Genomic DNA, 24818 nt, shown 5'->3' with positions numbered 1-24818 from the left:
CAGCAGCGGGGGCCGGGCCGGGGCCGCACGGCGCTGGCGGCGGCCGCGGCGGTGGCGCTGGCGCTGGGCCTGGCGGCGGCCGCGGCCGAGTGGAGCCGCCGGAGCGCGGCCGCCCGGCTCGTCGCCCCGCACCCCGCGGCCCCCGCGCTGCCCCCCGGCTCCGCCGGCCCGCTCGCCTCGCCCCGGCTCTTCTGGGGCACCTACCGGCCGCACGTGTACTTCGGCATGAAGACGCGCAGCCCTCGGGCTCTCGTTACCGGTGAGGACCGCGGCCGGGAGCTCCGCGCTGCCCGGAGCGCCGGGGCTGAGCCCGCGTCCCGCGGTCCGCAGGGCTCATGTGGCTGCAGCACGGCGAGCGGGGCGGGCACCTGCGGCACAGCTGCGAGCAGAGCGACGGGCTGGCGCGGTACGGCTGGCTCATGCACGACGGGGAGAACTTCGGGGTGCAGGAGATACGGGATGAGGGCTTGGTCCTGAGAACCGAGTTCGTGAAGCGGCCGGGAGGGGAACACGGCGGGGACTGGAGCTGGCGCGTCACCGCACGGAGCGAGGTGAGGATGGGGTGTGCCGGGGAACAGCCGGGGCGGGCAGGGCCCTTCCTCACCTCTGCCCGCTCTTCCTCACCTCTGCCCTGCTCTTCCTCTGCAGAGCGCGGGCGGCCCCGTCCCCCTCCTGTCCCTCTTCTTCTACGTGGCCACGGACGGGCAGGGGACGCTGCAGCCGCAGTTGGAGAACGGGACGCGGCTGATGGCTGTGACGGGGACAACGGAGGAGCTGGGGAGCTTCACCCTCACCTTCCTCCCGCCCACGGCAGAGAGTGGGGAGGACCCCAAACATGCCAGGTGCTTTGCTGAAGTGTCCCCATGACCCCCCTGTTCCCTTGTCCCTCCTGTCCCCATGTGGCCCCGTCTCCTTGTCCCCAACGTCCCCTTTCCCCTGATGTTCTCTCTCTGTTTGCAGCTACAACTACCTGGACGCAGCCAGCCCGGGGCTGCACCGCCTGACTGAGCTGGTGCGGAGCAGCCTGAGCAGCCGCTTCGTCTTCTCTGCGCCGGGGCAGCAGCGCCGCCGCTTCTTTGCTGTCGACACTGTCCGGGGGCCACCCGGGGACCCGTCACGTGGGCGGCTGCTGCTGCACCAGGTGACGCTGGAGCCCCCAGGGACACTGGAGGTGACGTTCGAGTCGGGCAGCGCGGCGGCGGGCCGGCCCGGGCGCCTGGTGGGGCGGGCGCTGTCAGCGGAGCTCTCACGGCACGCGGCCGCGTTCGAGCGGCGCTTCGAGGAGACGTTCGGGCTGGGGCGCAAGGGCTTCCCCCCCCCGCAGCAGCGCTTCGCCCAGGCCGCCCTCAGCGAGCTGCTGGGGGGGGTCGGCTACTTCCACGGGCGCTCGCTGGTGCAGGTGCCGGAGCAAGAGCAGCCGGTGCCCGGCCCCGAGGCCGCGCTTTTCACCGCCGTCCCCTCCCGCTCCTTCTTCCCCCGCGGGTTCCTGTGGGACGAGGGATTTCACCAGCTGCTGCTGGGCCGCTGGGCGCCGGCGCTGAGCCGGGACATCATTGCGCACTGGCTGGACCTGATGAACGCCGAGGGCTGGATCCCGCGGGAGCAGATCCTAGGCGAGGAGGCGCGGGCCAAGGTGCCACCTGAGTTCCTGCTGCAGCACAGCGAGACGGCCAACCCCCCCACGCTGCTGCTGGCGCTGGAGCGGCTGCTGCCCGACGCCCCCCAGCCCTTCCTGCGCCGCCTCTTCCCCCGCCTGCGCGCCTGGTACGACTGGTTCAACCGCACACAGGCTGGGCCGCGGCCGCTCACCTTCCGGTGGCGCGGGCGCGACGCGCAGCACGAGCGCTTCCTCAACCCCAAGACGCTGGCGTCGGGGCTGGACGACTACCCGCGCGCGTCGCACCCCTCGCCCGAGGAGCGGCACTTGGACCTGCGCTGCTGGATGGCGCTGGGCGCCCGCGTGCTGGCGGCGCTGGCCGAGCGCCTGGGCGAGCCGGCTGGGCTGTACCGCGAGGCCGAGCAGGCACTGAGCGACAACACGCTGCTGGACGAGCTACACTGGGCGCCGGAGCTGGGCACCTTCGCCGACTACGGCAACCACAGTGCAGCCGTGGGGCTGCGCTGGCGGACGGTGGCACCCGCGGTGCCGGGACAGCCCCCCCCGGCACCCCAGCTGCTGCGGGAGGTGCGGGAGCCGCCGCAGCTGCGGTTCGTGGGGGCCCTGGGCTACGTCAGCCTCTTCCCACTGCTGCTGCAGCTGCTGCGCCCCGACTCGCCGCGGCTGCCGGCACTGCTGGACGCCATGCACAGCGAGCAGCAGCTCTGGACGCCGTTCGGGCTGCGCTCGCTGGCACGCGACAGCCCCTTCTACCTGCAGCGCAACACCGAGCACGACCCCCCATACTGGCGCGGCCACGTCTGGGTCAACATCAACTACCTGGCACTGCGGGCACTGCACGGCTACGCTGGGGCCGAGGGGCCGCAGCGGGAGCGGGCAGCCGAGCTGTACCGGGAGCTGCGGCACAACCTGGTGAGCAATGTGTACCGGCAGCACCGGGACAGTGGGTTCCTGTGGGAGCACTACAGCGACAGCACCGGCCGTGGCCATGGCTGCCGGCCCTTCGCCGGCTGGACTGCACTGGTGGTGCTGGCCATGGCTGAGGACTATTAGGATTGGTGTGGTGCAGACAGCTGCCTGTGCTGCTTGTCTTTCTCAGGTGCAGGGGGAGGCAGAGAGCCCCCCCCAAAATAAACTCCACCCCCATGGGCTGCCCTGCCTCTCTCACAGCTCCATCCTGCACCAGGACAGCAGCCCCTGAGTGGTTGGGGGTCCCTGTCCCCTCCGTGGGATTGGGGGTGCTCAGCTCAGCCCCGGTGCCCTTCAGCAGGCGTGGGGCACCTGTTCTTCCATATCTTTAATGGTGCAAGAGCGCTACGTGGCAGCCCGGCCCCGGCAGCGGGGGCACCCCCCACGGCAGCACAGGGGGACGGGGTGGGCGTGGGGCCCTGGGAGCAGTTTGGGGGGAGGGGGGGGCGCTGCGCCGCACAAGGTACCGGATACAACGGGGGGTGGGAGGGTCAGTCAGGGTGAGGGGCCCCCGGGGGCTCCACACTGAGAGTCCAGACCCCAGGATGCTGCCCCAACCCCCAGCAGTGGGCACAGCAGGGGCCGTGGGGCAGCCCCCTTGCAGCGCTGCCCATCCTGGGTGCCCTCTGAGCAGGGGGGGCTGCACATGCCACTCCCCACAGCTGCTCCAAGGCAGGGGGGCAGAACAGGCCGGGCTGGGGCTGGGCGAGCAGCGCAGGCTCAGACAGGCAGCACGGGGGACCCAGGCCCCTCAGCACCCCCCTGGCCTGGCAGCGCACAGCGGGGTGGGGGTCCAGCCTTGCCCAGGAGCTGGGAGCCTTCGCCCTCACCCTCCTCCTCCTCCGGGCAGCGTCCCACCTCGATGCCCGAGTCCCCCGTCAGGCGCCGGTGCCGGAAATGCTCACTGCTGCCGCCTTCCTCCCGTGCCGCACCGCCCTCCTCCTCCTCGCCCTCCTCGATGTCGGAGCAGGGCTGGCCGTCGGCCTCGAAGAAGTCCACGGTGGAGGAGAACAGGGCGTGTTTGGGGGGACCCCCTCGGGCTGGCGCCTCCTCGAGGGGCAGCTCCCAGCTGGTGCTGCTGGTGCCGCCCCCCTCGCTGGGCGTGCTGGCGCGGCTGCGCTCCGTCTCATCTGTCGCCTGCGCCGACAGCGATGTGCTGCTGGGGGACGTGGCGCAGCTCGACTCGCAGGAGCAGCTGGTGCAGTTCTCCGAGCTGGGCGAGAGCGTGAGGCTGCCGGAGCCCGGGCGGCCGCTCAGCTGGGCCAGGATGGCGCTGTACGGCGGCGGCGGCGTGCTGGGCTGGTGGGCCACCTCCTCGTAAGCCGGCAGCTTGAAGGAGGCCAGCAGCCCTGTGCGGGGGCACGCGTCAGGGCGGACCCCGGGCTGCCACCGGGCCCGGAGGGGATGGACCTGGAGCCGCAGCCCCGGGAGCCCTGGGGCAGAGCTGGGGGGGAACACAGGGGCTGGGGAAGGACCCAGGGGGCTGGGGGAACCCCGCACTCACTGAGGTCCATCATGGAGGCGGGGTAGTTGCAGGCACCGTGGTAGGCGATGAGGTTGATCTCCCGCTGCCGCTGCTGCTGCTGCAGGCGCAGCTTGGCCCGGCGGTGCCGGTAGGCGCAGCAGCAGCTGAAGAGGATGAGGATGGTCCAGAGGAGCCAGAACCCTGCGGGAGGGGGCGCGGGAGGAAGAACAGGGTCACCCTCCTCTCGGACCCTCCCCACGGGGGCTGAGGCTGCACCCCCGGGCCGCGGGGTCCCCGGCGCCCCCACTCACACCACAGCTCGTAGTAGTAGGTGCAGCAGCCGGTCTCCCCGCAGCAGTGCCCGGTCTCGCACACGTAGGGCTGGTTGTTCACCCCCGGGCAGAACTCCCGGGCCTGCGGGCACAACCGTCAGCCGGCCCCCCCGCCAGCGGCCCGCCCCCCGCCGCCCCGCCGTACCTGCTGCTGCTGCCGGCCCAGCAGCGCGGCCCAGGCCCCCTCGGCGCCGCCGCTCCCGGGCCGCTCCATGGCCGCGCCTACAGCCCTGCGCGGCCCCGCGCCGGCTCCGCCCGCTCGGCCGCCCCGGCCCCGGCCCCCGCCGCCCGCAGCAGCAGCCGCTGCCCCGCCGCCGACCCCGCCGCCGCCATCGCGGCCGCCCGACCCGCCGCCGCCGCCCGGGCCGCAGCCTTCGCCGCCGCCATCACGCCCGGGCCGAAGGTGCCGCCCCCCGCCGCCGCCGCCGGCCAATCCGCCGCCGCCTCTCCGCCACCCGCCAATCGGCGGCGCCGCCGCCGCCCTGTCCCCGCCAATCGGGCGCCGCCTGCCCGCGCCTCACGCCCAACAACAGAGACAAAGGGAGCGAGCCCCGCCCCCGCCGAGATTGGCGGCCACCACCTCCAACCGGAGGCGGAGCCCCGCCCACTCGGGTGTGACTGACGGGGACACCAGCCAACGGCGACCCCTCCCCGCCCGACGGCCTGGCACAGCCGCCGCTGGCTGGCCGGGGCCCGCCCCCGGGGCGGGCGTTCGGGAGAACGTGGCCACCGCGCGGCGCAGGCACGGCCCTGGCGCGTGACTGGCGCAGCGGCAGACCAACCAGCACCGCCGCTCTGTGCCGGGAAAGGGCCCAGCCAATGAGGGCTGCGGCAGGGCGGCTCCCCGCCCCCGCGATGGGCGGGCTGTACCACAGCGCTCAGGGAGCGGGGGGCAAAGGGCTGTACCACAGCACCCCGGCGGGGAGAGGATTCTACCATAGCGCTCCTGGGGGGGCAGACTGTACCACAGCTGTCCCAGGGGGAGGGCGGTCTGTTCTGTCCCGTCCCCCCCGCGCCGGACCCACACTCGTCTCCTACTCCAAAAGCCTTTAATCAGCCCCGCGGCACCAGACCCACCCCCGGACCAGCCGCAGCCGCGACCCTCCACACCCCCAGCGCCCCTCAGTCCGCACCGGGGCCGCCCCACGGTCCCTCTGTCCGTCCAGGCCCCGCGGCCGCTACGCCACGGCCGCCCGCAGCTGCAGGTTGCGGCGGTAGCAGGCCAGGCTGCAGAGCGGCAGCCCGGTGCGCGAGCAGCTGTAGCGCTTGTGGTTGGAGCAGCCGGTGACGCCGCAGAGCACGGGGGGTGGCGCGGCGGGCGCGGGGGCGGGCGGCAGCGGCAGCGCCATGCCCGGCGGGAAGGACACGGTGATGAGGTCGGCCGCGTTGCAGTAGTGCACGACGGGGCAGGGCGCCTGCTTGGCCTTGCGCTCCCGCAGCGTCTTCACCTTGGTCTTGTTGGTCTTGGTGAGGCGCTCGATGGTCTGGTTCTTGTTCTCCTCCGCCTTCTTGGCCGCCTGCAGCCGCCGCTTGCGGGCGCGCTCCTCCCGCTTCACCAGCATCTCCTCCGTCAGCTCCTTCGCCTTGTAGCCCATGGGCAGCTCCAGCAGCGGCTGGCTCTGCTGCTTGTGCAGGAGGGCTTTCTGTGGGGCACAGGGGCACCGTCACACCCTGACCAGGGCCTCCCTGCCCCGCCACTCCAGCCCCACACTGGTTCTGGGGTCCCTGTCACACCCTATGTCACCGCAGCGGGCGGCAGAGCCAGCCCAGCGCTGGCAGCACCAGCCCCGCGGCTGCGCCTCAGCCCTGCCCCGGCCTCCTCACCTGCCGGGCTGTCAGCAGGGACTCGTCCACCTCCTTCTTGAGCTCCCCATTGTCATCCAGCTCGCCCTTCTCCAGCGCATCGAGCCAGCGCTCTTCCTCCTCCTCCTCCTCCTCGCGGGCGGGAAAGCAGCTCTCGGAGTCCAGGTCGGGCAGGGGCGAGGGGTCCAGGTTGCTGTCCTCATCTGGGCGGGCAGCGGGGGGACAGGAGTCACGGGGGATCACCCCATCCCAGGACAAGGTGACTCTGGCTGCCCCGAGCAGCAGGAACCGTCTCTGCCCCAGCACAGGGGAACAGCCGCACCCCAGCCCGTTTGGAGGGGCCAGAGCACCCCCACAGGGTCCCCTCCTGCCCCAGCACCCGCCCCCGCAGCCGAACCCCCTGGACCCCCCGGCTCACCCAGCCAGGCCCGGTACTGCTCGATGGGCACCCCCTCGGTGGGCTCCTCCTCCTCGTCCACCACCATGAGCGGGGAGGGCGAGCGCGGCGGCTCGGGGACCACCGTGAAGGTCGGGACGCTGCGGAGAGAGCGCGGGGGCGGTGAGGCCGGGCCGGGGAGACGCGTCCGCGGGCCGGGGGAGAGCCCGTCCAGCCCCCGCCCCGCTCAGCTCTTGGTGCCCGGGATCTGCCCCCCAGCCCCCGCCCCGCTCAGCTCTTGGTGCCCAGGATCTGCCCCCCCAGCCCCCGCCCCACTCACCTCTTGGTGCCCAGGATCTGCCCCCCCAGCTTGATGCGCAGCTTGAGCTGGGGCTGCCGCGGCTCGGGGCCCGGGGGGGGCGGCCCGGCCGCCTCGTGGTGGTGCCGCTTCTTGTGCTTCTTCTTGTGCTTCTTGTGCTTCTTCTTGTGCGAGCCGTGCCCGCCGCCCGCCTCGGCCTCCTGCCCTGCGGGGGGGCACGGCGGTCAGCCCGGCCCGGGACCCCCCGCCGGGCCCGGCCCCGCGGGGCCGCAGCCGCGCGTCCCGGCCCCGGCCCGGCGCTCACCGTGCTCGCCGCCCTCCATCCTGCCGCGCCGCCAGGCCTTACTCATCCGGTGCCGCGGTCCCGCCGGGCGGGGGAACCGGTTCGGCGCGGACCCGCTTCCGCTCGGCGCGGCGCGATGACTCCGGGCGGGCGGGCGGGGGCAGCGGCGCCGCTGCCGCCATCTTTGAAGCGGGCAAGGGGGAGCGCGGCCCGGGCGGAAGCCGGCCCCGCGGGATCCCGGGGCGGCGGTTTCCGGCGGGCGGCGCGTGCGAGTGTGCCCGCGGGCGCGCGCGGGCGCGCGGTCACAGACACGCGTGGTGCGCGGACGCGGCCCCGTGCCAGCTCTTGCACGCGCGTGCGCGCACACGCGCGGGCTCCGGTGCAGGCGGGCGCCGGCGGTGCACGTGCAGCCCCCGCCCCCCCGCGGCCGCAGCTGCCGCGCTGACTCGGGCCGTTGTCCCGCCCGTGCCAGGAGCCGCCCGGTACCGGCCCCGGTACCAGCCGCCGCCCCGCCCCCGTGCTCCCCGCGCTGCCCGGCCGCGCTGCGGGTCGGCGGAGCCCGGGAGCGTCCCGCCCCGTGCCAGGTGCGGCGGGGCCGGGGAGGGGCCGCAGCCGGGTACAGTCCCGCGGGAGCTGGAGCGGCCCGGGATCGGGACCGGCACCGGCACCATGTTCTGCCGCAACCAGCGCAGCCGGGTGACGGTGGCCCGCGGCTCGGCGCTGGAGATGGAGATCCGCCGCGGCCGCTGCCGGCTCAGCCTGCTGGCTGACACCGCGCAGGTACGGCCCCGCCACCGGCACCGGCTCCGCCACCGGCCCCAGCACCGGCACCGGCCCCAGCACCGCCACCGGCCCCGCCACCGCCACCAGCACCGGCCCCGCCAGCGGCCGCACGGGCAGGCAGCAGGCAGGGTGCCGGCAGCCGCTCCCCCCGCCCTGGCACCCACCGCCCTCGTCCCGCCCGTCCTGCCCGTCCCGCCGGCAGCACCGGCTGCCACCGGCCCAGCCGGGATTTCCCGCCGCACCGGCCGGCTCTGGCCCCGGCAGGGCGGGAAGCGCCCGCGCCCCCGGCACAGCCGCCCTCGCCACCGGCAGCGTGCCAGCCCGGCGGGACCGCGGCTCCTGCCGCTGCCGGGGGGCCCGGCCGGACCCCGGGGCCGGGGGCTGTCGGGGCGCCGGGGCGGGCGCCCCGCGGGGCCGGTGTGGGGTGGGGGGTGCCGGCACCGCTCGAGGCCCCACGGCGTCTGCGGTGCCCGGGGAGGGGGCTCCGTGGCGGGGGGGCCGCGGGGACGGGGCGGTGGGAGCGGGACCCTCGTCCTGCTGGCACGTGGCACCCGGCGGCATGAAGCGGGGGGCGGTGCGGCTGGGGGTCCCGCACAGGGGGTCTTGGTGCATATGAGGGTCTCGGTGCGCACAGGGGCGTCTCAGTTCCCCCGGTGACAGCTGCACATGGGGGGTTCCCTGGAGCACTTTTGGGGACGTCCCAGTGCACATGGGTGGGTCCCGGTTCTCCCGGTACCGTCTTCACGTGGGGGGAGTCTCGGTGCACACAGGGGGACCCTGGTGCACTCGGGGGTCCCAGTGCCACGCCTGGTTCCCGGTGCACTCGGGGGGAAGCCCTGGCGCATTTCCAGGGGGGCCCAGTAGCCCCGGTCCTATATGCACATGATGGGGGGGGTCCCGGTGCACTCCGAGCAGGGGGTCCTGGCGCGCACGGCTGGATCCCGATGAACACAAGAGGAGGATCCCGGTGCATTTTGGGGGAGGGTCCCAGCAGCCCCGGTCCCGCCCGCACAGGGGCTGGGGGGGTCCCGGTGCCGCCAGGCGTGGGGACGGGCCGGGGGGCGGCCCCTGTAAGCGGAGCCGGCGGAGGAACGGCCGGGGGGCGGGCCGGGGGCGGGCGGCCACCGCCTTCCTGTGCGCGGAGCGGCGGAGCGGGAGCGGCGGAAGGTACCGGGGGGTTGGCTCGCGCTGCTGCGCCCACCGGGGCCGGTAGGGGGCGGCGGGCGGCACCGGGACCGACGGGGGTGAGGGCGACCGGTACCGGAACCCCGTCCCCCCCATCCTCGTGCCCACGCCCGTCCCGGTGCTCGGTCCGCTCCCCGCACCCTGATCCGACCCCCCCTCCTCAACCCCCGAACGGCTCCCGGTCCCCGGCACCCCCTGTCCCGTGCCCCCCACCCCATCCTGTCCCCTGCACTCGTCCGGCCTGCTGGACCCCCGTCCTGTCCCTGCACCCGCGTCCTGTCCCCTGCACCCCCCGTCCTGTCCCCTGCACCCCCCGTCCTGTCCCCTGCACCCCCCATCCTATCCCCGCACCCCCGTCCTGTCCCCTGAACCCCCCGTCCTGTCCCCACACCCGCGTCCTGTCGCCTGCACCCCCATCCTGTCCCCTGAACCCCCCGTCCTCTCCCTGCACCCCATCCTGTCCCCCGTCCCCTGCACCCCGTCCCTTGTCGTCCCCCCCCAGCACCCCTTTTTCTGTCCCCTGCACCCTCGTCCCCTCCCCCGGCCGCCCCCGCTGCCCTTTCCCGCACAGTGTCCGGTTGTTCGGCGGGAGGGGGCGGTCGGTGCTCGGTCGGGGGGGCCGGGCAGCCGGTACCCGGGGGGGCCGATGAAAGGGCCCTTTTCTCTCCGCAGCCGTGCGGGGGGGTGGGCAGCGAGCCCCACTCCTGACGGCGCTGGATGCCGTGGGGTCCACGGAGGGGGACGCGGGGTGGATGCGGGAAACCCCCTCCACCCCCCCCAGCCCCCCCGGAGTGACCGGGGGGGCCCCGGTGGTCCCGATGGAGGTGGCGGGGAGGGGGCAGCGCCTGCAGATGCAGGAGAAGCTGCGGATCCTGGAAGATCTCAACATGCTCTATATCCGCCAGATCGCCATTAGCCTCCAGGTAGGAATTTGGGGCCCCCCCCGAGACGGCCCGGACCCTGGACAACCCGTGGACCGGTGGTCCAGGGGGTCCCAAAGGTCCCGGGAAGGTGGAAAGCGCTGCCCCCCCTCCTGCCCTTGTGGGGAGCATCCCCCGTATCCCACCGGCCGGTTCTGGGGGGGGGGGGGCGAGCTCCCGGTTGCTGCCGCCCCCCCCGCCCGCTGCTGGGGGTTATTTATAGCAGCGGTGACGTCACTGCGGCTCCACGGGCAGGGGGCCCGGGGGGGGCACAGGCGGCAGCCGGTACCGGGATGGAGCAGCAGCCGGTACCGGCAGTGAGGGGGGGGCGGGCGGGCCGGGGGGTGTGGCTGGGCGGTGTATCCCCCCCAGAGGGGTATCTGGGCCGTGGGGCACATCTGGGGGGTGCGTGGCAAATTCGTGGGGCGCGTGGTGTATCTGTGGGTCCCGTGGGGTGTGTGATGTGGCCGTGGGGCACATGGCACGTCTGGGGGGTGCGTGGCACAGCCGGGGGGTGCCTGGTGTATCTGTGGGGTGTGTCATTCCCTGGTGGGGTACCCAATGTGTCTGTGGGGTGCATGGTGTATCTGTGGGGTACGTGGCTCTCCCTTGGGGTGCGTGGTTTATCTGTGGGGTGTGTGGTTTATCTGTGGGGTGCGTGGTTTATCTGTGGGGTGCATGGTGTATCTGTGGGGTACGTGGCTCTCCCTTGGGGTGCGTGGTTTATCTGTGGGGTGTGTGGTTTATCTGTGGGGTGCGTGGCTTATCTGTGGGGTGCACAGTTGCCACAGGGGACACATTATGAATCCGTGGGGTGCGTCGCACATCCGTGGGGTGTGTGGTGTATCTGTGGGGTACATGGCTCTGCCGTGGGGTACATGATGTATCTGTGGGGTGTGTGGTTTATCTGGGGGGTGCATGGTGGTCCCGTGGGACATGTTATGTATTTGTGGCACATGTGGCATATCCGGGGGATGTGTGGCAAATCTGTGGGGCATGTGGTGCATCTGTGGGGCATGTGGGTCCTCTGTGGGGTGCCTGATGTGGCCGTGGGGTGCATGGAACAGCTGTGGGGTGCAGGGTGTACCTGTGGGGTGTGCCATTCCCCCATGGGGTGCATGGCGTGTCTGGGGGTTGCATGGCACATCCGTGGGGTACATGGTGTATCTGTGGGGTGCATGGCACATCTGTGGGGTGCCCAGTGTATCCACGGGGTGTGTCATTCCCCTGTGGGTCACATGGTGTATCTGTGGGGTACGTGGCTCCCCCGTGGGGTACATGATGTATCCGTGGGGTGCATGGCTTATCCGTGGGGTGTGTGGCACATCTGTGGGGCATCCAGTGCACCTGTGGGGTACATGGCTTGGCTGTGGGGTACATGAAGTATCCATGAGGTGCATGTCACATCTGTGGGGTGCATGTTTGCCCTGTGGGACACATTAAATATTTGTGGGGTGTGTGGCCCATCTGGGGGATGCATGGCCCATCTGGGGGGTGCACACTGTCTCCATGGGGTGCACAGCTCTCCTCTGGGCAGGGTTGGGGGCTGTTGGGGGGCAGAGGAGCTGCAGCCCCCAGGGCTCGTGGCTGTTCTGGGGCAGTGGGACAGGGGACCCCAGTGGGCAGCTGTGGGGCCCAGGAGGGGACCCCCAGGAGCTGGCGGCTGGGTGGCCCTGGGGGACACAGCGTGTTTACTTGGCTGCAGCAAAGGCTGGTTTGGGGAGTGACAGAGGTGGCCACGGGGACTGACCCTGTGGTGGGAGCGGGGCTGAGTAGGGGCTGGTGTCCCCCCCGTGCTTGGACCTGGGATGGGCGCCCCGAGCTGTGCTGAGCCAGGGGTGTGGGGCTGGGACCCGCCAGGGGTGTGGGGCTGGGACCCCCCCAGGGGTGTGGGGCTGGGACCCCCCAGGGGTGTGGGGCTGGGACCCGCCAGGGGTGTGGGGCTGGGAACCCCCCAGGGGTGTACGGCTGGGACCCGCCAGGGGTGTGGGGCTGGGACCCCCCAGGAGTGTATGGCTGGGACCCCTCATGTGTATGCAGCTGGGCCCCCCCATGTGTGTGCAGCTGGGGACCCCCCTGCCATGTGTGCATGGCTGGGACCCCCCGGGGTGCAGAGCCGGGGGGGTGTCTGTTGCTCCCTGGCTCCTGGGGGGGAAGTGGCAGCCACAGGGGCTGCCCCCCACCCCGTGCCCCGCCAGACCCGTGTCCCCAGCCCTGTGCCCCCGAGCCCCCCGCTCTCTGCCCCCCTTCCCGTTCCCCGCCCCTGCATCCCCGTGCCCCCATCACCGTGTCTGCGCACCCCGTGCCCCCATCTCATGCCCCCCCCCCGTGCCGCCCCCTGCAGGACACGGAGATGCAGCGGAAGCTGGAGCGCGAGCTGCGGCTGCGGGACGGCGCGTGCAAGCTGCTGGCCGCGTGCAGCCGGCGCGAGCAGGCGCTGGGGGCCGCGCAGTCGCTGCTGCTGTGCTCGGCGCGCGCGCTGGCCTACATGGCGGAGCTGCAGCGCCGCAAGGAGGCGCAGCTGCTGCGGCGCGCGGCGCGGCGGTGAGCGCGGGAACGGGCGGGGGGGCGGGTCCCGCGGGCACCCCCCAACACCCCGTGTCCCCGCAGCCCCTCGGACGCCGGGCCCGGGGACGAGCGCCTGCCCTGCCGGGGCACCGTCTGCCTCTCAGGTACGGGGCTCCTGCCGTGCGCGCCCCCGGCACCCCCGTGTGCACCCCCGCGTAGTGGGGAGTCCTGCCGCACGCCCTGCACCCCCATTCTGCACCCTCCTGTGCACCCCCATGTGCACCCTCCGGGTGCACCCTGCACCCCCGTTCTGCACCCCCATTCTGCACCCTCCTGTGCACCCCCATGTGCACCCTCCCATACTGGGGGGTCCTGCAGTGCACCCTCAGGGTGCACCCTGCACCCCCGTTCTGCACCCCCATGTGCACCCAGCATCCCCATTGTGCACCTTCCCATATTGGGGGGTCCTCCCCCCTCCGGCACCCCTGTGTGCACCCGCATGTAGTGGGGAGTCCTGCTGTGCACCCTGCACCCCCATTCTGCACCCTCCTGTGGTGGGGGATGCAGCGGTGGCCCCCCCAGCACCCGCTTGCGCACCCTCCCGTACTGGGGGCTTCAGCTGTGCCCCCCCCCAGGGTGCAGTGGGTGCACCCCCCACCCCCATTGTGCACCCAGCATCCCCCATCTCTGCACCTTCCCCTGGTGGGGGGTCCTGCTGTGCCCCCCGGCTACAGTGGGTGCCCCCAGCCCCCCCACTGTGCACCCTCCCATGGTGGGGGGGCCCTGTGTGCCGGCAGCCGGCGCAGGGCCCTCGGGCGTCCCCATGGGGCTGTCCTGGGGGGCTCAGTCCCCCCTCACTGCCCGCCTGCCCCCCCAGACCTGCGCATCCCGCTGATGTGGAAGGACACGGAGTACTTCAGGAACAAGGGAGGTGAGTGGGGGCGCAGGGGGGTGCGCAGCCCCCCCCGCCCGCCCTGACCCCCCCGCCCCGCAGAGCTGCACCGCTGCGCCGTGTTCTGCCTGCTGCAGCTGGGGGCTGAGATCCACGACACCCCCATGGTGCTGGTGGACCGGACCCTCACCGACATCTGCTTCGAGGGAGCCTTCCTCTTGTGAGCGGGGGCACCGGGGACCCCTGCCCTCCCCTGCACCCCCCAGGGGGCCCCTGCACCCTCCTGCCGCCCCTCATTGGGACCCCTGCCCTTCCCTGCCCCCCCCCAGGGGACCTCTGCCCTCCCTTGGCCCCCCCCACCTGCACCCCTGCCCCCCCAGGGGACCCCCGGCCGGGCTGTGCGGTGTCACGGAGGGTCCCGGGCTGGGTGACAGCGCGGGGGGGTGTGTGTGTCCCCACCCCGCTCACCCGCGCCCCCAGCTCGGAGGCCGGGCCGGACTTTGAGCTGAAGGTGGAGCTGTACAGCGCGGGGCTGGCGGGGGGGCCGGCGCAGGGCAGCACCCCCAGGAAACTGGCCACGCGCCTCAGCACCTCCCTGGGCCGCTCCTCGGGCAAGCGGGTGCGCGCCGCCATGGACGGGGGGCCCGGCAGCCCCCCGGGGAACGGGGGCACCGGGCCCCTCCTGCTGCCAACGCCCAACGTGCCGTGAGTACCTGTCCCCCCCCGGCCCCCGCTGTCCCCCCGCCCCCCCCCCGCTCACGCGCTGTCCCCAGGGGGCCCCGGTTCCACCTGCTGGCACACGCCGTGCTGTCCCTGGCCGAGGTGCAGGACGGGTTCCGCACCCACGACCTCACCATCGCCAGCAGCGGTGAGCGCGGCGCGGCTGGGGCTGCGCGTGGGGAGGGGTCTGCGGTCCCGGCTGGTTTGGGGGGGTTGGGGGGCTCAGGGGACCCAGTGGCGCAGAGGACGGATGGGGCTGGGTCCCGGCTGCTCTGGGGGGGACACGGGGCTGGGTGTGCTGGTGGGGCTGCGGGAGGTCAGGGGTGACGGGTGAGGGGTCTGGGGTCCCAGCTGCGTTGAGGGGGGATGAGTCTGGGGGAGTTGGTGGGGTGAGGGAGAGATGGGTCTGGGGTCCTGGCTGCTCTGGGGGCGAGGTGGGTCTGGGGTCCCAGTGGGATGGGGAGAGGGGTCTGGGGTCCCGGCAGGTGGGGGGCGGAGGGTCTGTGCCCTGGCGCCCCAGGTAAGTGTCCCCCCCCAGAGGAGAGCTCCTTCTGGCTGCCCCTCTACGGCAGCATGTGCTGTCGCCTGGTGGCACAGCCGCGCTGCATGGCCGCCCCGGTGACCAGCGGCTTCCTCCTGCTGCAGGTGAGCGCGGGACGGGGACGGCGACAGGAACAGAGATGGGGCTGAGGATGAGGACAGGGACGAAGATGGGGACAGCAGAGAGATGGGATGTGGGTGGGGATGGGGACAGGGATGGGGATGGAGACAGGGATGGGGATGGGCGCAGAGATGGGGATGTGGATGAGGATGAGGACAGGGACAGTGACGGGTGGTGGCTCAAGCGCGCTGGGTCTCAGCAGCCCCCAGTGATGGGCCCTGGGCTGTGGCGGCGACAGTGACTGCGGGGATCCCTGTGCTGGGGAGGGGGCTGCCCCTGTCCCCCCACGCTGTGTGGGGCGGGGGTCCTGGTGGGGCAGTGGATGAGCAGGGAGGACACGGTGTCCCCGGTGCTGGCCGCGCTGACGGTGCCGGCTCCGCGGGCAGCAGCCGGGGGCCGAGGCGCCGAGCGGGACCCGCCTGTTCTGCGTGCTGCGCGGCACCGGGCTGCTCTGCTACCGCGACCCCGGCCAGGCCGAGGGCGGGATGGAGCCGGCGCTCACCATCGCCGTCAACAAGGTACGGCGGGACGGGGCCGCGGGGCCGCGGGGGCTGCGGGGCTGTGGGGGCTCAGGGCCGCTGCCCCCGCCGCAGGAGACTCGCATCCGCGCGACGGAGCGGGAGGGGCGCGGGCAGCCCCACGGCATGGCCGTCACCAACCGCTATGGCGGCGAGGAGGTGACACACACGCTGGTGGCCGAGAGCCAGGCCGAGGCGCAGCGGTGGCTGGAGGCCTTTTGGCAGCACTTCTACGACATGAGTGAGTGCGGGGGGCAGCACGGGGGACCCCGTCCCTGTATGACCCCCATCCCTGTGGGACCCCTCTGGTGGGACCCTATCCCTGCGGGACCCCGTCCCTGTATGACCCTCATCCCTGTGGGACCCCCCTCCCTGCAGGATCCCACCGCAGCGGGACCCTCATCCTGCTGGGACCCCAGTCCTACATCCCCCCCAGCCCTGCGTGACCCCTATCCAGTGGGACCCCATCCCTGCGGGACCCTCATCCTGGCAGTACCCCGGTCCCAGCCGTGCCCCATCCTGATGTGACCCCCATCGTGGTGGGACACCTCATCCCAGCGTGACTCGTGTCCCAGCGGGACCCCAGCCTGGCAGAGCCCCCTCCCGGTGGGACCCCTCCCTGCGGGACCCCCCGGTGGCACTGACCCCGTGTCCCCAGGCCAGTGGAAGCAGTGCTGTGAGGAGCTGATGCGGATGGAGGTGCCGCCGCCGCGCCGGCCGCCGGCCGTGCTGCCCCGGCAGGGCTCGCTGTACCACGAGATGGGTGAGGGGGGCCGGGGGGCTCTGCCGCGGTCTCCTCTCTCTGCTCTCCGCTAACCTGCTGCCGGGCGGCCCCGTCCTCACCGCGGCACCTCCCTAACGCCGCTGTTCTCTCCGCTGCCCCTCTGTCCCCTCTCTGTCCCCCCATCTCTCTGTGTCCCCCCTCCTGCCTTCCTCTGTCCCTTCCTGCCTTCCTCTGTCCCCCCATCTCTCTGTCCCCCCGTCTCTCTTTCCCGCTCCGCGGCGGCTCCAGCCCTGCCTGGCCCGGCTGTGCCGCCCTCGGCCTGCGAAGGGCTCCTGCTGCAGGATAACGCCGTCTCGGCGGAGATCCGGGCTCTGCTCTCCTCCTATTACAGCGACAGGTGATGGGCGGGGGGCCGGCGGGGTGACCCCAACGCGCCACGGCCCGCGGCACCGCTGGGACAGCCGTGGGGATGGCCGGGACGCGGGGACGTTCCGGCGCGTCCCAGCTGCGGGGCACAGCCCGGCGGTCCTGGCTCTGGCACGTGTCCTGGCTCCAGGGCACGTGTGGCTGTGCCAGCCACGGGACACGTCCCGGTTGCTCTGGCTTGTCCCGGTTGCTCTGGCTTGTCCCGGTTGCTCTGGTGCACATCCCGGTTTCTCTGGCTTGTCCCGGTTGCTCTGGCTCCTGTGCATGTCCCAGTTGCTCTAGCTCCGGTGCACATCCCAGTTGCTCTGGCTTGTCCCGGTTGCTCTGGTGCATATCCCGGTTGCTCTGGCTTGTCCCGGTTGCTCTGGTGCACATCCCAGTTGCTCTGGCTTGTCCCGGTTTCTCTGGCTCTGGTGCACGTCCCGGTTGCTCTGGCTCCGGTGCACGTCCCAGCCACGGGCAGGTTCCATCCCCCCCAGCCCTGGGCCACGTCCTGGCCGCGGGGACACGCCGTCCTGGCCACCAGCAGGTCCCGTCCCCGCAGCAGCGGGGCGGGGGTCTGGGGGGGCCGGCTGACCCCCTGTTCCCCCCGCAGCTATTGATCCGGCCGATGACATCGAGGCGGTGACGGACATCCTGACGCGGCGGGCGGGGGGCCAGGCGCCCGGGACCCCCCCGTGGCTGTCTCTGTTCGAGGAGCCCCCTCCCCGCGGCCCCCCCTCGGGCCGGGCGGGCAGCCCCAGCCCCCCCCCGCGCCGGCCCTGGGGCCGCCCCCGCACCCTGTCCCTGGACGCCAAGCTCAGCACCCTGAAGGGCCGGGGGTCCCGGCGGGCAGCCCCCACCTCACACCCCTCGCCTCCCGGCTCCGGCTCCAGCAGCGGCAGCAGCAGCCCGGCCACCGAGCACGACCCCCCCGCGCCCCCCCGGCCCCTCCAGTCCCAGGTCTGAGCCTCAGGACCCTCGTGTTGGGGGGGACCCCCACCCTCCAGCCCCGGGGTGGCCGGGGAGGGGTGACACCGCAGGGAGTCCTGCAGGGGGGGCCGGGGGCTCCCAGCATCTGTTCTTGGGGAGAAACTGGAATTTCTGCCACCCGGGGCGCGGGGGCAGGGTGGGCTCAGGGCTGACCCCTGCCAAAGGGTGGGGGGCTGTTCCCCCCCCGGGTGGGTACTGGGGGCTGACACCCCCTCATGGCAGGGTGGGTGCTGGGGTCCCCCCAGGGTGGGCGCTCAGGGCAAACCCCCGTGTTGGGTGGGTGCGGGTCTAACCCGGGGGTGCACAGGGCCCCCCAGCTCTGCTTTCCCTCACCTCTAACCAGGGGGGCCGCCTGCCCCGCCCCCCGCTGCTGCCCCCCCCCTCCTTCGCGGGGGGGCAGCACCCCCGGCAGGGACCAGCCCCGGCCCCCCCCGGCTGGGGACCCAAAGCTGCCACCTTATTAATATGCATTAAAATTTATTTAACAGCGGCTGTGTGTGACTGGGGGGGGTCCCGCTGCCCGGCCCGGCCTCCCTGGGGTGGGGTCTGTGCCCCCCTGCCCTGTGCCACCGCCGGGGGGGCTGGGGGCTCCCAAAGCTGCTCGTTGGGGTGCGTGGGGGGGCGGTGCTGGGGGGGCTGTGGGCAGGGGCTGTGGTGTGTGGGGAGGGGGACAGGGTGGCTGGGGGGGCAGGACTGGTGGCCATGGTGCCGTTCGGGTGTCCCTGCGAGGGCTGCGGCCCCCCCCGGCTACACAGCGTGTGGGGACAGGTCCTCGTCCTCGGCGGGGGGGCTGCGACCCCCGGGCAGCTGGGCGGGGGGGGCGTCCCGGTCCAGCAGCAGCGCAAAGCCTGGAAGAGCTGGGGGTGAGCACAGCGGGGGGGACAGAGGGTACAGGGGTGGGGGGTTGGGGGGTGCAGGGATAGGGATATGGGGTGGCTGCAGGGATGGGGGAGTTTGCGGGAGTACGGGGGTGTGGAGGTACAGCGGGGTACAGGGATGGGAGGGTTGGGGGTATGGAGGGTGGGTTTGGGGATTTGGGGGGTTTGGGGGTACCTGGCTTGGCTTTGTGCAGGGGCTGTGGCAGGAAGATGCTGTCACTGAGCTCTTCCCCCTGCAAGATGTGGGGGGGCCTGAGGGGTCCCCGCGACCCCCAGCTGTGCCTGTCCCCGCCAGGTGACCCCCCCAGCCCCTTTGTCCAGCCCTGTCCTGTCCCTTCCAGCCCCATCCTGATGCCCAGAACCAGCCCCCCCAGCCTGTCCCCACACCAGCCATGGCCCCCAGTCCCAAAACCATCCTCCCCCCACCCCAAGCTGCCGCGGTCGGTGCCGTACCTGCCCCGGGGGGAGGTCCTGCTCCCAGGGGACCTGCCACCCCCCCTGCTCATGGCCCCCGATGCCGTTGTGCCCTGAGCCGTCGCGGGGGGGCTCCTGCCCCACAGGCCCTATGGGGAGAGGGGAGGCTGAGCCCCCGGCAGCCCCGGGTCCTGGGGGGGTCTGGGGTGCAGGACCCCCCCAGCCCCATGCGGGGTCCTGGCCACCCACCTGGCTGCGGTCCTTGGGCCCGATTCTGCAGCAGGCTGGGGGGGCTGGGGCTGTGCAGGGGGGTCCCAGCCTGGGGCAGAGGAGACCCCCCCCGGGGGCTCGGGACCCCCTCACCCAGCCCTGGAGACCCCCGCGCTGGGGGGCTGGGCAGGGGGAAGGTGTCCAGGGGGGGCCCATCCCCATCCTGGGGGGTGTCAGGGTGGCTGGGGGGGGGCAGAGTCTCGGGCTCCTTCGTGCCCGGGGGGGGCTGCCAGGGGGGGCTGTGGGGGGGCAGGGGCTCTGCCCCACAAGTGCTGTCAGGGGACCCCAACCCGGGGGGGCTGGGGGGGCACCTGGTCCTGGGGGGACTGGTGGGGGTCAGGGGCCCTGGCCCAGGCATGGTGGGGGGGGACCCTGCCCCTGTCCCCGCTGGACTGGGGGGCCCCTGGGTGACACAGGGAGGGGGCGGCCCTGTCCCTATGGGGCTGGCCAGAGGTGGGGCTCCTGTGGCCGCAGGGCTGGGGGGGCTCCCCAGGGTGGCACAGGGATGGGGGCTTGTCCCTGCGGGGCTGGTGGAGGGGGGGGGCTCTGCCCTGGCGGGGCTGGGGGGGCTCCCCAGGGTGGCACAGGGAGGGGTCCCTGTCCCCGTGGGGCTGGGGGGGATGGCGGGCTGGGGTCGGTGGGGGCTGCGGGGGGGCACAGCCCTGAAGGCCCCAGGCTGGAGGGGTCCGGGCGAGGGCGGGGGGTCCGGCCGGCGGAAGATGAACGCCGACTCAGTCAGGCTGCGCTGGTACCGCAGGAACGGCCGCCGGGCACCTGCGGCACAGGGGGGGTCAGCGGCCCCCCGCACCCCGCGCCCACACCGGGCACCGTCACCCCGCCCCGGGGGCACCTACCGGGCCTGGTGCCGAGGGGGGGGCCGGGCAGCGGGGGGCTGGAGGTGGATCCCGAGCGCTCCCGCTGCCGGAAGAAATCCCGGGGGTTCTGCGAGCGCTGCGACACCAGGACGGCCGCCTCCTGCAGCACCGGGCACCGTCAGCACGGGCACACGGCACCGCGGCACTGCCGTGCAGCCCCATGGCACTGCCGTGCAGCCCCATGGCACAGCCGCACCACGCCACTGCCACATGGCATCGTGGCACAGCCCGCGCCGCCCGAGGCAGGACGGGGCGCTGGCCCGGCACTCACTGCCGCCTTCTCGATGGACTCGCGGTGCCGGCCGCGGTCCCGCATGGCCTCCTCGTGCTCCCGCTGCTGCTGCTCCTGCGGGACAGTGCGGGGCTGAGCAGCCCACGGACCCCAGCACCCCCAGACCCCCCCGGCCGTCCCGCTCACCCATCGCGCCTTCTCCTTCCTCCGCTCCTCCGCCTCCAGCCGCGCCTGCTCCTTCCTGCCAGGGCAAGAGCGTCGCGGGGGGCACGGGGGGCATGGGGCACATGGGTGGGCATGGGGGACATTGGGGGTATGGGGGAGATTGGGGGGTATGAGAGGCCATGGAGGGGCACAGGGAGCAGAGGGGACACGGGGCATATGTGTGACACGGGGTGTGGGGAACGTAAGGACACCGGGCACAGGGGAAGCAGCCGTGGGGCGCAGGAGCCTCCGGGTCCTGCTGGGGGTCTCCGTGCTTGGAGCCACATGGGACAGGGGCCACGGGGATGGGGAAGCCACGGGTGCAGGCGCCGGGGGTCCTGCGGTGGGGCCGGTGCCCCCTCACCGCTGCTCCTCGATCAGCCGCTCCTTCTCCCTGAAGCGCAGCTCCCGCTCCGCCGCCTCCCGCCGCTCCTCCTCCATGCGCTCGCGCTCCCAGCGCCGCCGCTCCTCCTGCGCCCGCCGCCGCTCCTCGGCCTTGCGCTGCTGCTCCTCCAGCTGCGCCCGACGGCTCAGCACCGGGACCGCACCGGGACCCCACCGGGTCCCCCCCCGGCACCAGCATCGCACTCAGCTCCGCACCAGGCTCAGCCCTTGGCACCCCCATGGCCTGAGCCAGCGGCCGTGACCCCGGTCCCGGGGACGCCCGGGGTGGTTGGGGACGCACCAGCGCCCACGCCTCCCGTGCCCCCTGCCCCTCACCTCAGCCTGTGCCCAGAAGGAATCCCGCTTGGTGCGGCGGATCTCCAGCGCCGGGTTGGTCTTGCGGTAGTTGGTGCCCTGCAGGGACCGAGCTGGGGGCTCAGGGCAGGAGCCCCCCAGCCAGGGAGCCCCGGGAGGGCACCGGGAAGGGTGAGCAAGAGCCCCATTGCCCACCGGGTGCCCTTCCAGCCGGTTCCCATCCCTGCGGGCACACCCTCGCCCAGGACCCCCCAACTCACCACCAGCTCCTGGGCGTCCGGGGGGGGCCCCCTCCTGGCGGGGGCGGCAGCGGGGGCCATCTGTGCCAGCGCCCGGCTCAGCCCCTCCTGCGTCACCTCCGCAGCGCGGCAGGCGCTCAGCACCACGCTGGCCTCCTGCCGCCGAGACGGGACGGCGTCATCCCCACCAGCACCCGTGGCCCCCCCATGCTCCCCCCCCACCCCGGGACGGATATGCAGCCTCCCCAGGGAATCCTGGCGCCATTCCCTTGCGTGTGCTCACTGGCTGCAGATGTGGGGCTGGATCCAGCTGTGGGGGGCAGATCTAGATGCCGAGCCGGATCCAGACCCAGGACCCAGCTGGGTCTCCAGGGGCCAGGACATGGGAGCAGTGGGGGGGGCCAGAATCCGGCTGGGGGGGCAGGGAGCCCAACCACAGCCCCGGATCGTCAGCCAAGGCTGGGAACTGGGAACAGCGGCGTCTGAGTCAGCAGCGCCAGGAATGCACCCGGCGCAGCAAGCAAAGGTCGGGGCTGGCCGGGATGGGGGGGACGCAGTGGGGGGTACGGGACCTAGTCCCCACCCTCAGCCCCCGAAAGGGTCCTGTGCCCCCATGAACTCACCCTGAAGAAGGCGCGGATGGCGGGCAGATGCCCGGCACACGCCTCTCGTTGGGACTCTGGTGCCTTCTCGCCGACCTGGCACCAACACGCACAGCTCAGGCTGGGACCCCGTGCCACATCCCTGTCCCCTGGGATGCTGGGTAGGGGGGTAGGATGCTCAGAGCCCCCCCTGCCAAGCCCTGCACTCACCCAGTTGATGAGGACGACGCGGTGAGCGCCAGTGCCGGGGTCTTGGATGCGGCACAGCCCGTACATGATGCTGGTGTTGGAGAACTTTTCGGCAAGCTCATCTGGACCCCCGGCTACAAGGAGGGGGTGGTCAGGGTGGGTGGGGACAGTGGGATCCCCCGATAACCCCCCAGCTGTCCCGTGGGTGGTCAGCAGCACCACTCCCTGTTACCTCCGGAGTCCAGGAGCTTGAGGTCATGGTGCTTCTCATAGGCAAAGACGGCCCTGGGCGGGGAGAGGGGGGGTCAGGGTCCGGGGGCAGCGGAGCAGCACAGCCAGCTGCCCTGGTCCCGGCCAGGTCACCTGTGACAGGTGGTGTGGCCACCCGGACATCCCTGGCCGTGGCCACTGACCCGCTCCGGGCAGCACCAGCCACTGTGTCCCCCCCAGGGCAGGGCCTCTGCGGGGGGGGAGCCGGGGGGACAGGAGGAGGCAGCTGGGGCCGTGCCAGGCCAGGGGCACCCCTGAGCCCCGCCATGCCCGCCCCGTGCCGTCTGCCCGCACTGAATTCATGGAAGTGCCGCCGGCAGCATCCGCCCCGGGGACAATGGGGCCGTAGGAAGCACCGCAGCAGCACAGCCGCCCCTGCCCCCCCCAGCCCCCTGGGCTGCCCACCGCCCCAGCCCCTCGGGGTGATGCTGGTGTCACTCAGCACCCGGCTGACACCTCACAGGGCACCCGGGACCCCTCCCCACCGGGCAGGCAGACCCCGACCTGCCAGCCCCATCATCCCCCTTTCTGCCTCGACCAGGGGGAGCAGCCCTGGCCCCCCCGCTGTGCCGAGACGCCCTGCCCAGGGCTGGGGGGCTCCGGGACTGGGGACCCCTTGCTGGCAGAGGCCCTGGCTGGGCATTCCCCGTCGGCTCTGCCGCCTCTTTGTCTCCTCATGGCTCCGATTACACGCACATGTGGCAGCACGCTGCGCTGTGCTGCGCTGCGCTGCGTGCCGGCCGGGACACGGCACAGCTCTGGGAGCTCGCGTGGAGCATGGCATGGCACGGCATGGCACTGCAGGGCATGGCACGGCATGGCGCAGCATGGCACTGCAGGGCATGGCACGGCAGGCATAGCACAGCAGGGCATGGCGCGGTGTGGCACAGCAGGGCATGGCGTGGCGTGGTGTGGCAGGACGTGGCTGGGCATGGCAGGACATGGCAGGACATGGCAGGGCACGCTGGCTGCGCGCAGGCCTGGCGGCGGCAGGGCCGGGTGCTGGCGCGGGGCCAGCCGAGTTCCGGCACTGCGGCGCGCTGGCCGGGCCAGCGGCCGGGGCAGAGGGCAGTGCCCGGGTGGCCAGTGGCCCCCGTGCCGAGCCAAACGTGCCGCTGCCGGCCCGCAGGGCGAGGGGTGGCTGCCGGGGCCGGTGCAGCCCCGGTGCCGCTGTCACCCATCCCGGGCCTTGCCGGTGATGTCAGCCGAGCGGGGTGAGGCCACCTCGGCCGGGGCGTGGGGTGACCGGAGGAAGTGGCTCCAGCCCCGCGGCGCCGGCGTGGGACCGGCCCGGGACCCCCGGCCCGGGGCAGGGCAGGACGCCGCCTCTCCCCCCGGTGCGGCCCGGGGAAGGAGGGGGCACAGCCGGGCAGGGCACCCTGACCGCCCCAGGCACCCCTGGGTACCCTCGGCCCCTTCCCCAGCCCGGCTCACCCGGGGATCGGCAGCAGGAGCCGGTGCGGGGCTCGGCTGCTCCCCCCGCCCGGAGCAGCCCCCCTGGCCGTGCCGTGCCCCGTCCCCGGGCGGCGGCGCCGCTCCCAGCCCGGCGGCGGCGGGACCGGGCGGGGCGGGACGCGACGGGACCGGGCGCCCGGTTCCCAGCGCCGCTCGGCGGGTGCAGCGGCGGGCGGGGCTCAGTCCCGGGACCGCGGGCCCGTCCCGGCACCCCCCGGAACAGCACCCCCCGTCCCGGCACCCCGTGTCCCAGCCGGAACCCCGGTGCGCCCCGGCCCCTCCCGTCCCGGTGCCGCTGCTCGGTGTGGCTCGGACCGCCGCCCGCCCCGGCACTGTCGGTGCCTGGTCCCCGTTCCCGGTGCCCAGTCGGTGCCGGTGCCCGGTTCCGCTCCCGGTGCCCGTTCCCGCCCCCAGCTCACCAGTTGGTCCCGGCCCGGGGGTTGCTCACGTCCTCCTTGGCCGCCAGCAGCGCCAGCCGGTGCCGCTCCAGCCCCGGGGCCGCCATCCCTCGCCCGCCGCCCCGCAGCTCCGTGGCCCCTGCGCCCGCTCCGCCCCCGCCCCGCCGCCCACGGGCGGGACCGGGCGGCACCGGGCGGGGCGGGGGCGGCGGCGGCGCCAGCCGGGCGGGGCGGGGGGACGCGGGGCGCTGCCAGGGCCGCTGCCCGGGAGCAGCCGGGACGGCCGGCGCTGGGGCCCGCACTGGGACGTGGGTGCAGCTCCCAGGATCCCACCGGGACACGGGCGCGGGGTCAGGGTCCCACGCTGGGACGTGAGTGCTGTGCAGGGTCCTACTGGGATGTGGGTGCGGGCTGCAGGGTTCCACATAGCCCTGGGTGCTGTGCAGGGTCTAGCACTGGGACATGGGTGCTCTGCTCAGGATCCTGCACTGCGATGTGGGTGCGGTACCAGGGTCCTGTGCCGGGACACGGGTGCTGTACGAGGACCCAGCACTGGGAAGTGGGTCCCACACTGTGCCATGGGTGCTGTGCAGGCTCCCACGCTGTGATGTGGGTGCTG

At 73.4% G+C, this 24818-nt stretch overlaps 5 protein-coding genes across 10 annotated transcripts; 2 read left to right on the top strand and 3 right to left on the bottom strand.

Annotated features, from left to right (window-relative positions):
- The first annotated feature begins 109 nt into the window (after positions 1-109).
- MOGS (mannosyl-oligosaccharide glucosidase) lies at positions 110-2760 on the top strand. Its single transcript, XM_065634102.1, has 4 exons — positions 110-259; positions 331-551; positions 649-842; positions 961-2760. Exons 1-4 carry the CDS (start codon positions 226-228, stop codon positions 2669-2671), a joined length of 2160 nt encoding a protein of 719 aa, XP_065490174.1. The 5' UTR covers positions 110-225; the 3' UTR covers positions 2672-2760.
- Positions 2761-2903: 143 nt separating this feature from the next.
- WBP1 (WW domain binding protein 1) lies at positions 2904-4656 on the bottom strand. Its single transcript, XM_065634795.1, has 4 exons — positions 4530-4656; positions 4364-4466; positions 4092-4253; positions 2904-3936 (listed from the first exon to the last, which is right to left on the bottom strand). Exons 1-4 carry the CDS (start codon positions 4596-4598, stop codon positions 3308-3310), a joined length of 963 nt encoding a protein of 320 aa, XP_065490867.1. The 5' UTR covers positions 4599-4656; the 3' UTR covers positions 2904-3307.
- A 787-nt stretch (positions 4657-5443) lies between these two features.
- On the bottom strand, positions 5444-7329 carry INO80B (INO80 complex subunit B). Its single transcript, XM_065634794.1, has 5 exons — positions 7187-7329; positions 6904-7087; positions 6606-6724; positions 6209-6390; positions 5444-6027 (listed from the first exon to the last, which is right to left on the bottom strand). The coding sequence occupies exons 1-5, from the start codon at positions 7230-7232 to the stop codon at positions 5563-5565; spliced, it is 996 nt and encodes a 331-aa protein (XP_065490866.1). The 5' UTR covers positions 7233-7329; the 3' UTR covers positions 5444-5562.
- Positions 7330-7688: 359 nt separating this feature from the next.
- RTKN (rhotekin) lies at positions 7689-17961 on the top strand. 6 transcript variants are annotated; one of them, XM_065633396.1, is made up of 14 exons: positions 9075-9115; positions 9806-10056; positions 12398-12597; positions 12664-12725; positions 13439-13492; positions 13556-13673; positions 13934-14158; positions 14227-14321; positions 14712-14818; positions 15221-15352; positions 15428-15593; positions 16011-16115; positions 16365-16473; positions 17098-17183. In XM_065633396.1, the coding sequence occupies exons 2-14, from the start codon at positions 9886-9888 to the stop codon at positions 17102-17104; spliced, it is 1551 nt and encodes a 516-aa protein (XP_065489468.1). In that variant the 5' UTR covers positions 9075-9115; positions 9806-9885; the 3' UTR covers positions 17105-17183. The 6 variants fall into 6 exon arrangements, with proteins under 6 accessions (XP_065489467.1, XP_065489466.1, XP_065489469.1 ...); XM_065633392.1 differs by lacking the exon at positions 16365-16473 and having other exon boundaries at positions 15224-15352; positions 17098-17961; XM_065633391.1 differs by lacking the exon at positions 16365-16473 and having other exon boundaries at positions 17098-17961.
- LOC135987962 (drebrin-like) lies at positions 17946-24338 on the bottom strand. Its single transcript, XM_065633390.1, has 14 exons — positions 24221-24338; positions 22309-22361; positions 22098-22210; positions 21909-21983; positions 21307-21441; positions 21068-21145; positions 20712-20863; positions 20330-20384; positions 20183-20257; positions 19891-20011; positions 19016-19810; positions 18806-18915; positions 18528-18585; positions 17946-18322 (listed from the first exon to the last, which is right to left on the bottom strand). Exons 1-14 carry the CDS (start codon positions 24304-24306, stop codon positions 18222-18224), a joined length of 2007 nt encoding a protein of 668 aa, XP_065489462.1. The 5' UTR covers positions 24307-24338; the 3' UTR covers positions 17946-18221.
- Between the last annotated feature and the right edge of the window lie 480 nt (positions 24339-24818).

The sequence above is a fragment of the Caloenas nicobarica genome, chromosome 4 (genome assembly GCF_036013445.1).
Source record: "Caloenas nicobarica isolate bCalNic1 chromosome 4, bCalNic1.hap1, whole genome shotgun sequence".
Taxonomy (NCBI): domain Eukaryota; kingdom Metazoa; phylum Chordata; class Aves; order Columbiformes; family Columbidae; genus Caloenas; species Caloenas nicobarica.
This window is presented reverse-complemented; position numbering and strand designations above follow the sequence as displayed.

Excerpts from the sequence above, each read along its gene's own strand:
- LOC135987962 (XM_065633390.1), bottom strand. The coding sequence starts at position 24,306 with ATGGCGGCCCCGGGGCTGGAGCGGCACCGGCTGGCGCTGCTGGCGGCC. Across the intron at positions 22,362-24,220 it reads CCCCGGGCCGGGACCAACTG|GGCCGTCTTTGCCTATGAGA; the intron begins GTGAGCTGGGGG and ends CTCCCCGCCCAG. Across the intron at positions 22,211-22,308 it reads CAAGCTCCTGGACTCCGGAG|CCGGGGGTCCAGATGAGCTT; the intron begins GTAACAGGGAGT and ends CCCTCCTTGTAG.
- WBP1 (XM_065634795.1), bottom strand. The coding sequence starts at position 4,598 with ATGGAGCGGCCCGGGAGCGGCGGCGCCGAGGGGGCCTGGGCCGCGCTG. Across the intron at positions 4,254-4,363 it reads CTACTACTACGAGCTGTGGT|GGTTCTGGCTCCTCTGGACC; the intron begins GTGAGTGGGGGC and ends CCCCTCCCGCAG. Across the intron at positions 3,937-4,091 it reads CGCCTCCATGATGGACCTCA|GGCTGCTGGCCTCCTTCAAG; the intron begins GTGAGTGCGGGG and ends GCCCCCGCACAG.
- INO80B (XM_065634794.1), bottom strand. The coding sequence starts at position 7,232 with ATGAGTAAGGCCTGGCGGCGCGGCAGGATGGAGGGCGGCGAGCACG. Across the intron at positions 7,088-7,186 it reads GATGGAGGGCGGCGAGCACG|GGCAGGAGGCCGAGGCGGGC; the intron begins GTGAGCGCCGGG and ends GCCCCCCCGCAG. Across the intron at positions 6,725-6,903 it reads CAGATCCTGGGCACCAAGAG|CGTCCCGACCTTCACGGTGG; the intron begins GTGAGTGGGGCG and ends CTCTCTCCGCAG.
- RTKN (XM_065633391.1), top strand. The coding sequence starts at position 9,886 with ATGCGGGAAACCCCCTCCACCCCCCCCAGCCCCCCCGGAGTGACCGGG. Across the intron at positions 10,057-12,397 it reads AGATCGCCATTAGCCTCCAG|GACACGGAGATGCAGCGGAA; the intron begins GTAGGAATTTGG and ends CGCCCCCTGCAG. Across the intron at positions 14,159-14,226 it reads CTGCCAACGCCCAACGTGCC|GGGGCCCCGGTTCCACCTGC; the intron begins GTGAGTACCTGT and ends CGCTGTCCCCAG.
- MOGS (XM_065634102.1), top strand. The coding sequence starts at position 226 with ATGAAGACGCGCAGCCCTCGGGCTCTCGTTACCG. Across the intron at positions 260-330 it reads CCCTCGGGCTCTCGTTACCG|GGCTCATGTGGCTGCAGCAC; the intron begins GTGAGGACCGCG and ends CGCGGTCCGCAG. Across the intron at positions 552-648 it reads GCGTCACCGCACGGAGCGAG|AGCGCGGGCGGCCCCGTCCC; the intron begins GTGAGGATGGGG and ends CTTCCTCTGCAG.